The sequence below is a fragment of the Setaria italica genome, chromosome VI (genome assembly GCF_000263155.2).
Source record: "Setaria italica strain Yugu1 chromosome VI, Setaria_italica_v2.0, whole genome shotgun sequence".
In the NCBI taxonomy this organism is placed as follows: Eukaryota; Viridiplantae; Streptophyta; class Magnoliopsida; order Poales; family Poaceae; genus Setaria; species Setaria italica.
In genome coordinates this window covers 188,839-202,480 of record NC_028455.1, presented here as the reverse complement: position 1 = coordinate 202,480, position 13,642 = coordinate 188,839, and the positions used below count along the sequence as shown (strand labels likewise).

Genomic DNA, 13,642 nt, shown 5'->3' with positions numbered 1-13,642 from the left:
AGTCTGAGAGAGGAGGGGAAGAAGAGGAGCATTGAACAAGTTGATATGGAGGTGGACGAGGACAAAATGGGGCAGTGGAAGACTCAGGGAGAAGAGGAGATGAGACAAAAAAATGAAGAAAGCGAGACTGGCGGACCAGTCCTACGCATCCAAATGAAGATAGTTGTGTGGAACTGCTGGGGCCTGGGCAACCGCCCGGCAGTTCGGGGGCTTTTGGACGTCCAGAAGTCAGAGGGGCAGACATTATGTTCTTGATAGAGACAAAATTGGACAGGTGCAGGATGGAGAGATTCCGGTGGATGCTGGGATTGATGAACATGGTGGTAAAGGATGCGACTGGAAAGGGGGGAATGGCAGTGTTCTGGAGGAGAGGAATCCATGTGTCCTATCAGAATATTTTGAAGTACCACATCGACATGGATGTCAACGAGGATAATGGGTTCGAGTGGTGGTTCACTGGTGTGTATGGTGAAGCACACAGTGATCAGAAGCACAAGACATGGTAGGACCTACGTGACATGAATGTTAGTCCGACGAAACCATAGCTATATGCGGGGGATTCAATGAAATTCTATTCTCACATGAGAAGGAGGGGGCAGGCCAAAAAACCAGGCACAGATGGACCGTTTTTGCGAGGCGTTGGAAGATTGTGAGCTGCATGATCTTGGCTTTGAGAGGGACGTGTTCACATAGTGCAATAACAGTCACAGAGCGGAAGATTACATAAGGGACTGACTGGATAGGGCGGTGGCAAATGATCTGTGGCCGGCGCATTTTCCCATGGTACGGGTTATGAATGGAGATCCTCGACACTCTGATCACTGCCCGATCATTGTGACGACAAACATGCCAATGAGCAGGGAGAGGGGACACTAGAAGGATAGCCATTTTCACTTTGAAGCAAGCTGGTTAGGAGAGGAGAAGTGTGCGGAAGTAGTAGCTGAAGCCTGGAGGGGAGCAATGGAGGGGACGTCACCCACAATTCACGGTGCTCTGAAGGTTGTGGCAGGAGGCCTGATGGAATGGAGCAGGAATGTGCTTGGGGACCTAGAGAAGAAAGTTAAAAAGGTGAAAGGTGAACTGGAGCGGTGTAGGAGCGGAAACACCGATCGGGATCAGGTGGGGAGGGAGCAAATTCTTAGATATAAGCTAGAGAAATTAGAAGAGCAGGTCGATGTGTATTGGAAGCAATGAACCCATGTGAGATGGCTGGAGAAGGGGGACAGGAACACATCTTTCTTTCATGCTTCGTGTTCGGAGAAGCGGAGGACTAATAGAATTGTGAGGCTGAAAAGGGATGACGGAGGATGGGTGGAGGGAGAGGAGGAGAAGAGGAGTTTTATTACTAATTATTTTACAAACCTTTTCAGGTCTATAGTTGGGGCCGACTCCCATCAGCTTACCCAGGTTGTGGAGAGGAAGGTCACAGATGAAATGAACAGCACCTTGCTAAGGGAATTCACCGAAGGGGAAGTGAAGGTAGCATTGGACTCTATTGGCGATATGAAATGAAAGCACCGGGATCAGATGGTATGCCTTCAGTTTTCTACAAGAAGTTCTGGGATGTGGTGGGAGAAAAGTGATGAGAAAAGTTTTACAAGTACTGAATGGTGGCCAATTCCCGGAAGGATGGAACGAGACAACTAATGTGCTGATTCCCAAGGTACGTGTTGATGGTAGTTAACACGTCAAATTGTGAACCGCAAACGCACGGATCATCATATTCTATCCAAAGTTTATCAATCCGTGGATCAGTAGTGAACTGATTAGGGTTCTCTATCTAGCTAAATAGATCTAATCCTATCAAGAAACATGAATTGCATATAAATGCAACCTAATCATGAGATAAGCGGCTCCACCCCCTGCGGCTCCGCAGGTTCGTGCCGCTGATGCCCTTCGTCACCGGTGTCGAGCCGAGCCCATCAGAGCTGGGCTACCCAGACGACGCGAAGGTGGAGGCGGCTAGGCGTGGCGCGAGCGGGGGTGGGCGGGGGTGGGGTGGGACGACGATGGCTTCCGTATCTGGGAGGAGGACGCGATCGGCTTCCATATCTGCCGGTTGCCATCAACGACGCGGTCGCGGTTCTCCTCTAGCTCCACGGCCAGATCTACCCCTTCCCTGCTGCTGTCGCTGCCCCTGGTACCCGCCTCACCCCGCGCGTCACCCGCTACCGTGGCTGTGGCGATGTATCTGGTGGAGATTTTATCGCAGTGGAGAGGAAACGGGAGAGCTCGAGAGGCTTCCAGATAATGGGATGAGGGCACGTACCCTAGGACCTCGGGAGGTGGCAGCTCGGGCCGCGGGCACGTGTCGAGGGCGGGCGGTGGGGGGGGTTCTCGCAAAATATTAGGCAGGCGGTTTTTCGCAAAATCAACACGATTTCCGAATTTTCTCTTTTCGGTGTAGAATATTTTGGAATACAGGTGATGCTTCGTAACGCCTCTACTGTATATGGAGGGCCTCCTCTGGACCCAAAATCGATAAGCCGAAAAACTAAGAATTTTTTCGCCAAACTACACGCGCCGGTGGCAGCCCCGACCACATGATCGGCCGCAATCCGACGGTTGCGAAAAAGGGCGACGTGGCCCGGCCGAACGAGCCCCCGGGGGTGTCGATGGAATGCATATTCCGGTTAAAAAAATGACATTGGTAAATATGTGCGTGGTAATTTGATAATTGCCACCCCTAAGATTGAATTAATAGCAGGCAGAGAGAGGCTGGCAGGCGCAGCGGCGGCGGCGACATCTACATCTGCATCTCCGCCCCCGTTCCATCCTCCTCTGCATCTGCTGCTCAGCTCTGCTCTTCTCCGGCCATGTCTCCCTCCGGCGAGGTGGTGGCCTCCATCTCCTCCGCCCTCGCCGTCGCCGTCGTCCTCCTCGCCTGCGTCGAGCTCGGCGACGCCGCCGCCGCCGTCAGCGTCTACCGCCTCATCCAGTACGACCTCGCAGGCGCCCCGCTCGGCTCCCGCTCCGCAGCCCTCAACCACCACGCCGCCGCGCTCCCGCTCCCGCCAGGCGCAGACCTCTCCCGCTCCGCGCTCGTCGCGCCGCTACTCGACCTCCCGCTCTCCTTCCTCAGAGGTCAGTACTACTTGACTTGCGTGTTACTTACTTGGTTACTAGTAGAACTGAGTAGATCTCTTCCCGCCTCGTGTCCACACGGACCTTGTGCTCGCTCTCATTCCTAGCTGTTATCTGTCTGATCGAAATTGAGCGGCGGATCACGATCTCCTAGCACTCGCACTTGCCTAGTTAGTAGCTTTTCATCACTATATCGTACTACTACTCATTATATGTCCTCGATTGCTGCTGCTACTTTAGCACTGGAGCCTGTATCACGGTTACCAGAGATAGGCACTCTGCTTGACCTCTCAAGTTTGTCTCTTTTGCTCGCCATCTGCTTCGGTTGCTACATGCTTTTTCCAACTCTGATGGGCACATCACAAGATCACGTGAACATCGACACAGCACAGCTCAACTGTGAATGATGCTTCTAGTACTGCCTTCCACTGTCACTGAAAACTCTTACAATGCCTTCTCAGAGTACCTGGTGGAGAAAAAACATCTCGGAGGGTTGCTTATTCTGCTCCCAACTAAGCTCAGTGACAAGGATGGTACAGGGAATGATGTTGACAGAGGGCAAGTAAAGGGTGTGCTGGCTGAACTCGAGAAATTGCTTGTGCATGAAGAAGTTCCGGTAAGTAAAAGTTACTCTATGATTGAAGCACATAGTTTGATATACCTCAGATGCTGAGCATCTGTGTGTCACTCCTTCGCTTCTCCGACAGTTGTAGTATTACCTAGCTACACTGATGCAAATATATAAATAACACTTGAAATGGTAAATTTGACACAATTACCATGCACCCGGCTTCCTAAAGATCCTGACAAACAATGCCTACACCACTCAGCAGTCTAAATTTTATTGTATGTTAGATCCTGAGAAATAATCTGTCTACCCATCTACTCCCCATTTGCCTGAGTAATCCATTTTTGTATTTTTCATGTGATCTGTTGGCTAAACCACGTTTGTTACTTCATGCAGTACCCTGTGTACTTCGCTTTCCATGATGACGACTTTGATAACCTGCTGGCAGATATCCGAAAAATTGCCTCTTCAGGTCAACCAGCCTCTGCAACAACAGGAGGGTAATACTCATGGGAACTTTTGCGTATTTCAAACTGACCAGCATTTTGCACTCTGAATCGTATAACTCAACTACAATGTATGGACAGCTACAAACTGTCAGTCTCATGGAATTTTCTTTTCATATTCTTTATCTGGATTTGTAGGTACAAACTTGTTGTGTCCTCAGCTGAACCTAGAAAAGTTTCATCTCCAACCATTTCTAATATCCAGGTAGCCCCTTTTCTAAATCGATTTACTATCTGGTTAAGTATGTCAAGTTACCTTTATTTCTTTAGTTCAGTGTTGTATCTTGTGGGCTATCGCCCCCTCCCATTCAGAATGTAGATGGCTATTTTTGTTGGAAGTGATTGTTCGAAATTGATGTTTGCACCAACAAAACTAAGCTGTTTCCCATGTTATTTTTGAAACATGAACATACCTAAGCTGAACCCTTTTCGAGTTGCAGGGATGGCTACCTGGATTGAAAGGAGAGGGTGACACTGAACAGCTTCCAACTATTGCCATAGTTGCAAACTATGACACCTTCGGTGCTGCACCTGTATGTTCATCCAAAAAATTATTCCCAGACCGTTCTTTAGTATTCTTCTAGATTTCTTGGATAACACAGATTTTTGCAGGCACTTTCTGTGGGAAGTGACAGCAATGGAAGTGGAGTTGTGGCTCTTCTAGAGATTGCAAGACTCTTTTCACGTCTTTATTCAAATCCTAAGACCAGGGGCAAGTACAATCTTCTCTTTGGGTTAACATCTGGTGGACCCTACAATTACAATGGGACTAGCAAGGCAAGTACCTGTCTGGGCAATTGGGAGACTAGGTCCATCTTTGTGTCATCTGTTTGAGCAACTTACAGGTGTGCATTTTTTTTTTAATGCAGTGGCTTAGAAGTTTCGATCAGCGTGTACGCGAGAGCATTGACTACGCAATTTGCTTGAACAGCGTTGGTTCCTGGAGCAATGACCTCTGGATGCATGTATCAAAGCCTCCAGAAAACCCCTATATCAAGCAAATCTTCGAAGTATGTTGATCATTTCAAAACTTGTTGATCCATAGCGTAAGCTATCAGTAAGGATGGTCATATTGATATCTGTGAATTTATTTGCTTTCAGGATTTTTCGGATGTCTCTAAAGAAATGGGTGTTTCAGTTGGAATCAAGCACAAGAAGATTAATGTCTCAAATCCTAGAGTATGTACCATCACGTTATTTTAGTAACTATCAGGAACTGACAAAACACATACGTTACGTATTAGATGACAACATCTTTTTCAAATAACTAAGGCTATCACTTTTGCATTAGTATGCATTTAGGAATATATTTCTCATTTGGACCCCGTCATCAGCTTTGCTTTCCAGTACAGATCTAGTTTTGCCAAAATTGAACCAACCCTTGTTAAAGATGTGCTCAAATTTGCTGTGCAGCTTAATGCTCAACAGATTGCATTTCATTGGACTTGCTAGCTGGGATGTAGTCATATTTGCAAAAACCTTGCTCAAATCAAATGGAACTGAAACCCACAGGTTTTTATATGCTATGCATAAGTTGGTGAATGCATTCTCATGAGGGCTCAGTTTTTTTTATTCTTTTGGGCCATCTTATTAGCTTTCCTGTTTGAATTCCTGGAAGACTCCTATGCATCAAGTATATGGACTATCACTATACATCAAGTGTATGGACTACAATATTTGTTTCTTATTTTTCTTCTTCATCCAACTGTTGACTGACTCACTGACAGTAGAGTTTTAGTAAACTTCGCATTTTGATGGACATCACAATCCACACAGCTGTTACTGCTTCTTTGCATCACAGATTCACAGTGCCATCTTCAGTACATAGCACGTGTATATCAAGTTTGCATGTCATTTACATTAATGCTTGTTTATTTTTTACTGTATCGGAAATTGGAATGAGGATTTGTTTAGTTGGACTGTTATATTCTCCTATCACATTTTACTGTCTAATGTTTCTGTCTCACTGTGTGTCATGTTTTGCAAACTTATAGGTAGCATGGGAACACGAGCAGTTCTCTAGGTTTAGAGTGACTGCACTTACTCTTTCAGAAATGTCTAGCCCTCCTGAATTTTTGGAAAGCACTGGTGGTCTTCATGACACTAGGTGAAGTCACTTTTAATGCATCATGAGTCTTTTCAGTGCAACCATTTCATTCTATTTTAATGCTTATATGTTTTTTTCCCTTTTTGACAGAGAATCTACAAATGCTGATTCAGTAATCCGAACTGTCAGATTAGTTTCCGAGAGTCTTGCGGTAAGCTACTTCATTTGCTTGTCAGTTGGTGCTTGGACAATTATTCGTCCAGGATACAGTTTTCTGTTCACATGTTTTTGTGTGTGTGTGTGTCATATTGTGGGGAAGGGGCTGAGAAGGTGATGCAATTTGGAGACAATCTCCAGTTCATCGATATTTCAATGGTTTGCACAATGTGGGTACCATGTTGATGATGATTGAGACTAAAATTTACTGGCTATGTCTTGTTCTTTTACAGAGACACATCTATGGATTGAAAGGAAGGAACATCGATGTTTTTGCAGAGAATAGCAGCTTAGCCATTAATCCTCACTACATCCAGTCTTGGTTGGATCTTCTGTCACGAACACCACGGGTTGCGCCTTTTCTGCAGAAAAATGATCCCTTCATAGCAGCATTAAAAAAGGTTTGGACAGTTGCTACCAATGATATTCATCACTCTCACCTGGTTCCTAGTTTTCTTGCGAGCAATGACATTGGTATTCTGGTGCAGGAACTATCTGAACACACTGCTGATGTACATGTTCAGAATGATGCCCTTGATGGCATGTTCACTTTCTATGATGCCACTAAAGCAACTCTAAATGTATACCAGGTATATTTAAGTACACAAGCTTCTTGGCATATGTTCAAGTTTCACCATTGTCGTTCAGTTTCAGAATGGAATGATCTAAAAAATTTGTAATGCTCTAATATATCCTTTGATGAATTACCCGATGAATTAGTCACTTTGAAAGGATATACAGATTTGATGCTCAATACCAGTTTCAAGACATCACCAAATTGAAGTTACCTCACATGGCTGTTGTTTCCTTCCTATCCAGGTTGCAAGTGTTACATTTGATCTGCTGTTCCTTTTGTTGCTTGGTTCCTATCTAATCGTCCTCTTCTGCTTCCTAGTAATCACTACACGGGTATGAAATGATTTCTTTGCATGCTTTACTTTGGATAGAACTTGAACCTTTTGTTTTCTCCCAACTGAGAAGATATCACTTGCTTGAGCAGGGTGTTGATGATCTCATTAACATATTCCGGCGGCCTCCATCACGCAAACTCAAGGGAGCATAGGCTAGGTTGTGTTTTGTGTATTAGTGCCTGAGACGTATGCCTAGTTAGAAGAGCTAGACATCAGGATGACAAGAGGCAAGCTAGCTTCCCACAGCACATAGACATGTAATTGCACAATTTTACCGTTTCCCCTCTCCAGCCAATGTGAGTGGTTTCGAATTCCACAGCACGAAAACATTTCTTTCTTTTGTGCGAGGAATTTTGAATGTAATTTAACTGTATCCATTTTGTTATGATGCTTACAATTTTGGGTTATTTATCCAGGCGGTGTGTCACCAGCTCTGAACATGGATGCTGTAAAATTCTTCTCCGAACACACAAGACCCTGCATGCCTGTGTTAATCTACTTGCATGCAAATCAAACTTGGTGGAAATTTCTGTTTACACATCACAGTAGCAGCATGTCTTCATGATTTGGATGATCATTTCTTGGCAGCTTTTCATGTCACTGAACAAATACTAAACAGATGCATAGTGGAAACAGCAGAGTGCCATAAAACAAAGTTTTTACTGGGCCATTCGATTTAGATTTGACTCTTGAAAAACAAATCACTCGTGAGCCATGTGTTGCCAAACCATCGGGTTCAGGTAGCCCAGATGGAGGCCAAATCCGCAAGTTCATAGCCATGGTTACTGGAGAGCTGACAAAAATACATTACATATCAAGAGCAGGAGGTATTCGCTGTGATAGTTTGGCAGTATCCTCAACTGCCGAAGCGTCCTCCCACCAAAATTCTTCTTGAAATCATTTAACTGTATCCAATTTGTTACGATGCTTACAATCTTGAGTCAATTACAAAATTCTTCTTGAACCCATACTCCCACCAAATGAGATGAAATTCATGTATCCAGGGCCAGCAAATTATGGGAGGGCAACCAGTCTATTTGTGACTCTGCAATGGATATCGATACTGGGACCGGTTGTTTATCAACACCTTAGGCTCAAAGATATTCACGCTCATCTCAAACTTTCAAGCCTTGGAAAGGAAGTAACATGCACAGATTGCACATGTAGATGAAAATGAGAATTCACCAGCAGATTAATTACACAGATGGCTCTTTCTTGAATTCACCAGGTCCCTCAGGATCTTTCTTCAAGTCACCAGCAGCTGCCCTAAACGTCCCTGAATCGGCACGCCCCATACTAATAGGGACTTTAGGGCGGACGAGCTCTATATCTTTGCCATCAGCGAACCAGTTTATCTCCAATCTGTAGGGCAGACGGGCTTTTTTGTTGCTGTCCAACATCAGCACAGTCTGCTTGAACTTGCTGAACCGGCGAGCCATCTCTTCAAGGCTCCGCTCCTGGTTGAAAGCCTTGCACCAGCGCTCATACAAGGCCCACAGGGCTTCATCTGACTCAAGGTCCTTCTCGTCTGCCACAAATTCCACCTTACCTACACATGTATTTAGATCATTTGTCAGTAAACCGGACTGGACTATGATCTGATCCAAAAAGACTTGCAGTTTCTGATTTTTTTTGTGTGTCTGATTTTACTTTCGCGAGATCAAGATCATTGCAAATAGTCATCTCAAGAGTTGTAGTTATGCACCTTGATTTGAATGTACATCATGCACATGCATATGTTTAGGGAAAAGCTAACCGTCAGCTGGGTGTTTTAGAGCTCTCCATCACCCGAATTTCTCTTCCTCCCTATTTACACGCTCTTCTCCAATTCCGGCTAAATTCCGGCGAGATTAGGGCGCTGGGGTTAGGGGTTCGGGGTTTCCAGGGTGGGTGCTCATCGCCGGCCCTAGAGGGAAGGCCAGCGGTGGTAGGCCGGCCCGGCAGAGGTGGCGGGCGCGGTGGGGCGCGGCGGTGGGGGCGCTGCCGGCAGGGCGGTGGTGGACGGAGGTTGGGCGGTGCTAGGGTGGGGGGAACAACGGTAGCGGCGGCGGCGGGAGGGGTAGGAAGGCGGTCGGCGCGGAGCTCCGGCAGGACCCTAGCTTGCCCGCGCCGGACGGGTGGAGGCACGCGGGGGCGGCGGGCAGAAGAAGCACGGCAGATAGAGAAAAAAATCAGGTGATGGGGAGCTCTAAAACACCCAGGTGATGGGTAGGCACTCCCTATGTTTACGTATCATTGTAAGTCAAGTTCAGAGCTAAGCCTGCAACATCTCAATGCTCAGCCTGGTTCAAGACCCCAGCAGGATGATGAGCCTGTAATTTTTATCTAAATGAGCATGATTCATATGCAGCTTCGACAGGCTACAGAGCATGTCTTTAAAAAGGAATTAACATACACATATTGCACGTGTTTATGGATGTAAAAATTACATCTAACATGCAACAACCGCTTAAGAGAACATCTTAGAAGTCAAATATCTTGCAAAAGCATAACTTAGTACAAGCATATATAGTTTATTAGTAGACATATGCATGTCTTGCAGGAAGCACAATCAAATATCTTACAAAAGCATGACTTAGTACAAGCATATAGCATAACTTGATCTGGGGATTTCAGCTGAATTCCCTGATCTTCCTCGAACTCACCAGCTTGCCCAGAAATCACTGAGCCAGGGTAACCCTCTCTCTTAGGAATGAAATTCAGTAGGAAACCATTTAGGGGAGACAAGCTCTGCCATCTTCCCATCAGCGAACTTGTTTATCTCAAATCTGTAGGGCAGACGGGCTTTTTTGTTGCTTTCCACACTCAGCACGGTCTCCTTGAACTTGCTGAACCGGCGAGCCATCTCATCAAGGCTCCGCTCCTGGTTGAAAGCCTTGCACCAACGCTCATACAAGGCCCACAGGGCTTCATCTGACTCAAGGTCCTTCTCCTCCGCCTCAAAATAATCCTTATCGTCTTCTTCTTCTTCTTCTTCTTGATATAAATTAAATGATCATAGGGACCATAGCAAATTTAGATCATTTGTATGTAACAAAAAGGCTAGTAAACCTAGCATGTTCTCATGTATGTACTGATCAGTATACCATTTGTTTAATTTATGTTTTACATGCATTCAACATTCTCAATATAACCTCAACATGTTCAGCATTATTAAAACGTAAATCAATGTTTATACATATTGAAACTATAATTAGTATTGTTCATATTGCAAATTAATATTTTTTTAAAAAACTACTTCAGCACTTTGAAAGACTAGCTTCAATATACGCACTTTTGAAATGAAAGAAAAAAAGAAGAATATTTGGCAATGTTATTTCTTGCCTCTGCCATATCACAGAAACCTTTCGATTTGGAACAGGAGAGATGGCTGAGTGGACTAAAGCGGCTTGTGCAGAACCCAAGCCGTCGAGTTCAGGTAGCTCAGATGAACCCAAATCCGCAACCTCATAGCTCATGGTTGCTGACAAAAATACATTACATGTCAAGAGCAGGAGGTATTCGCTGTGTCAGCATCCTCAACTGCGCATTACATCAGGATCTAATGCTAGACACAGCATCCTCAACTGCCCTATGTGATCGCCAACTCACAGGATCTCTCTCGTTAGTCCTCGTCCACCATATCAAGAGCAGGTATTCGCCGGAAGCGTCCTCCGTGCCTTAAGCCGCCTGATATGCCCGGCGACCTTACCTCAACCCTTCTCTTCTTAGGTGCAGAATGTTCACCAGCTAATGATTCAAAAAGCTCTCCCATATTCGACATATTCGGCCTCTTCCTATCAGCCTCCTCTTTCAGGAAACTGAATGCATGGATCAGTTGAAGAAATGTCAGCATTTTTCAATTACACATTCTGATATATTTAAGGTCACAGGAGCAGACAAGTGGTTTATGGCTAGCTCTCAGAGCAGAATAGGAATGTATGAGAAGGAAGAAAGGGTACCTCTCCCGGATTATTTTAAATGTTTCCATAGTTGCATAAGGCAACCCCGTCTTCGGATCACGGTATCTACAGGAAATAAGCCAGCTCTCAAGAGTCAAATCCAAATTCAATGCTTGTTGCTTATAATACATAAATTTGTTATCCAGGCATCAAATCCTGCTTCAACTCTACTTCTGCAGTACCAACCAATTCAAATTTCTAGATCAAGACATGCTACCTAGGTAAGCACATTTGAAATTGTTTGCATGGTTGCTGGAGCTAAAGCAAGGGATATGAATAGCAGAATTCAAGCGAAGCAACACTTTTTTTAAAAAAAATGAAATTCAAGCAACACAATGTCTCAGGGTTTCCAGCTCATACACACAGTGGTAGGATCAGAGTGATTCAGAGCGTATGAAACTAGACTCTAAAGAGAATGCAGCTACTAAACAAAGGATGCATGTCTGTCAAAGTTATTACTTGTAGGCAGATGAAACAAAAACAAACACTGAAACACAGCCCAAAAAAACAAACTCGTGTGGAAAGGTACATAAATGCATAGCATAAACAGGAGTCACAAAGACATACTTGGCAGGAAGTCCAGTCACCACACAGACAGATTTTTCTGGATCTGTAATAAACAGAAGTATTATAAAACGGCAATGCTCAGTACAGCAATTTGAATTGAAACTGCTATGCACACATTTTAAAGTGACTGCTAGAGAGAACGAACAAATAATACAGCAGCAACAAAACTGTGACACTTACAAGGAGCTGATGTCGTACACAGTTCGGACCCAAATGATGCCCCATTTATGAATTCCAGACGTGATTCCCCTAATTGAGCACAATACTGATGATCAGGTATCTGGAACTCCTAGGATATGGATTTTTATAGTGGCAAGAGGGAGTTTTTTTTTTATGTTCACAGTACGTATGCAAACAGGTGATTCATGAGAATCTGACAAAAGCAGTTTACCATCTCTTGAGAAAAATCGAATTGTAGGACCATCATAAGTGTCCTTATGAACAACAGCTTTTTTCTTGACTTCCTCCTCTCTTGCCAGTACACGTTCTAGATTTCTCAAGTTCATGATCTCTGGAAACATAGACAAAGGTAAACAAATAAGATGAAATCAGAACAACACAACCAATGCTGGCAAATTCCATCTATATACTTTCGGATAAGGTGTAAGGGAAACAAACCTGTTTCAGCTGCTTCCAAAAGCATCTCCTCTTGTGTCATCCGCTTTTCTTCTCCCTCCTTCTTTTTCTTAATAATTGGCTAGTACGGTGCATAAGAGGAGGGTAAAATGAAGTGAACATTAACCCCCCCAAAAAAATGTCACAGGCTGAAAAATTAATCTGACTACTGGGAGAGATGCTGAATGCAATTACAGCATCTGATACAGGAAGTGGTGAGCTTGCAATACCTTGGCTGTTGCTTCTTTTTCAGCACGTATGGCTTCTCTTTCAGCTTGTCTGACGATGACGGACGTTCTGGTTGATTTCCTTATAATCTTCTCAGTCTCCAATTCATCAGGAACATCTGCTGGCGTGGATGGACTTGCCTTGTCCGCGGACTTGGCAGCTTTTTCATCATCTTCTAGTTTTGGGGTCACCTTCTTCTTGACATTGGTCTTTCTCAATGTCTTGCCAGGGAACATTAGGCGCTTTTTGATTGGTAATCTGCTTCACAGTAGAGTTGGGGCATGAGAAGAGGATTATATTCATAGCAAGATTACATGATGCAATGTAAGTAACATGGTTGTCCCAGCTAGGACACGCCCTCATGTATACCTCTCACGTTCTTCCTTTTCTGGCTCATCATCAGGTTCAGGTTCCTGTGGAGATCCAGGGAAGTTAGATGTGTCCATTAATGAAAGCTAGGTTCAGAGGCGAGAAGGAAGGGATCTCACATCTTGATCAAAATCACTGTCGAATTCGTCACCGGCATCCTGCTCTTCCTCGTAGTTGTCATCGTCTTCCTCCTGCGAGGAAAGTAGGAGGCAATCGCGAAGATGAAGAAGTCGGAAATGGGAAGAACCCTGGTAAGCCCCAGCAGCACAAAGTGGTGTTGCCAAGAGAATAAAAGTGGGGGCTGCAACCTACATCCTTGAGGGCGTCTTGATTCCAGAAGACCTCATCCTGCTCGACCTCGTCCTCGAGGAGCTTGGTTATCCTGCGAGATCGCAATCGATCGATTCCAACGATATCAGTGAATCAGGAGCAGGGAGGGAGGGCGCAAGGGCAAGGAGACGCGCGAAAAGGAAGCTGACCTCTTGCCTCGGGTGGCGCGGGAGGCGCGGTCCAGGAGGACGGGTGGCTCGTCGTCGCCGGCGTCCATGGCGGCGGCGGCGGGGACGGCTGGCGTGGGGGGGGTGGGGGGA

General features: G+C 45.2%; 2 protein-coding genes across 3 annotated transcripts; one reads left to right on the top strand and one right to left on the bottom strand.

Annotated features, from left to right (window-relative positions):
- Positions 1–2,708: 2,708 nt before the first annotated feature.
- LOC101775725 (nicalin) lies at positions 2,709–7,965 on the top strand. 2 transcript variants are annotated; one of them, XR_215337.3, is made up of 15 exons: positions 2,709–3,084; positions 3,546–3,700; positions 4,049–4,152; positions 4,297–4,363; positions 4,599–4,691; positions 4,771–4,935; positions 5,028–5,168; positions 5,260–5,337; positions 6,153–6,265; positions 6,356–6,416; positions 6,655–6,822; positions 6,910–7,011; positions 7,241–7,330; positions 7,422–7,628; positions 7,749–7,965. XR_215337.3 is itself a non-coding variant. In XM_004972342.3 (14 exons), exons 1-14 carry the CDS (start codon positions 2,817–2,819, stop codon positions 7,482–7,484), a joined length of 1,668 nt encoding a protein of 555 aa, XP_004972399.1. In that variant the 5' UTR covers positions 2,709–2,816; the 3' UTR covers positions 7,485–7,868. The 2 variants fall into 2 exon arrangements, 1 of the variants encoding a protein (XP_004972399.1); XM_004972342.3 differs by having other exon boundaries at positions 7,422–7,868.
- Positions 7,966–10,614: 2,649 nt separating this feature from the next.
- On the bottom strand, positions 10,615–13,613 carry LOC101775316 (SWR1 complex subunit 2). The gene is made up of 11 exons (XM_004972341.4): positions 13,532–13,613; positions 13,365–13,434; positions 13,172–13,243; positions 13,053–13,096; positions 12,686–12,941; positions 12,459–12,537; positions 12,232–12,351; positions 12,021–12,089; positions 11,841–11,883; positions 11,274–11,339; positions 10,615–11,132 (listed from the first exon to the last, which is right to left on the bottom strand). The coding sequence occupies exons 1-11, from the start codon at positions 13,597–13,599 to the stop codon at positions 10,937–10,939; spliced, it is 1,083 nt and encodes a 360-aa protein (XP_004972398.1). The 5' UTR covers positions 13,600–13,613; the 3' UTR covers positions 10,615–10,936.
- Positions 13,614–13,642: the final 29 nt, after the last annotated feature.

Bases quoted from the DNA above. Each gene is read 5' to 3' on its own strand.
- LOC101775725 (XM_004972342.3), top strand. From the start codon at position 2,817: ATGTCTCCCTCCGGCGAGGTGGTGGCCTCCATCTCCTCCGCCCTCGCC. The intron at 3,085-3,545 runs GTCAGTACTACT...ATGCCTTCTCAG, and splicing joins CCCGCTCTCCTTCCTCAGAG to AGTACCTGGTGGAGAAAAAA. The intron at 6,823-6,909 runs GTTTGGACAGTT...ATTCTGGTGCAG, and splicing joins TCATAGCAGCATTAAAAAAG to GAACTATCTGAACACACTGC.
- LOC101775316 (XM_004972341.4), bottom strand. From the start codon at position 13,599: ATGGACGCCGGCGACGACGAGCCACCCGTCCTCCTGGACCGCGCCTCC. The intron at 12,538-12,685 runs GTATTGCAAGCT...GCACCGTACTAG, and splicing joins AAAAAGAAGCAACAGCCAAG to CCAATTATTAAGAAAAAGAA. The intron at 12,352-12,458 runs GTTTGTTTCCCT...CTATGTTTCCAG, and splicing joins TTTGGAAGCAGCTGAAACAG to AGATCATGAACTTGAGAAAT.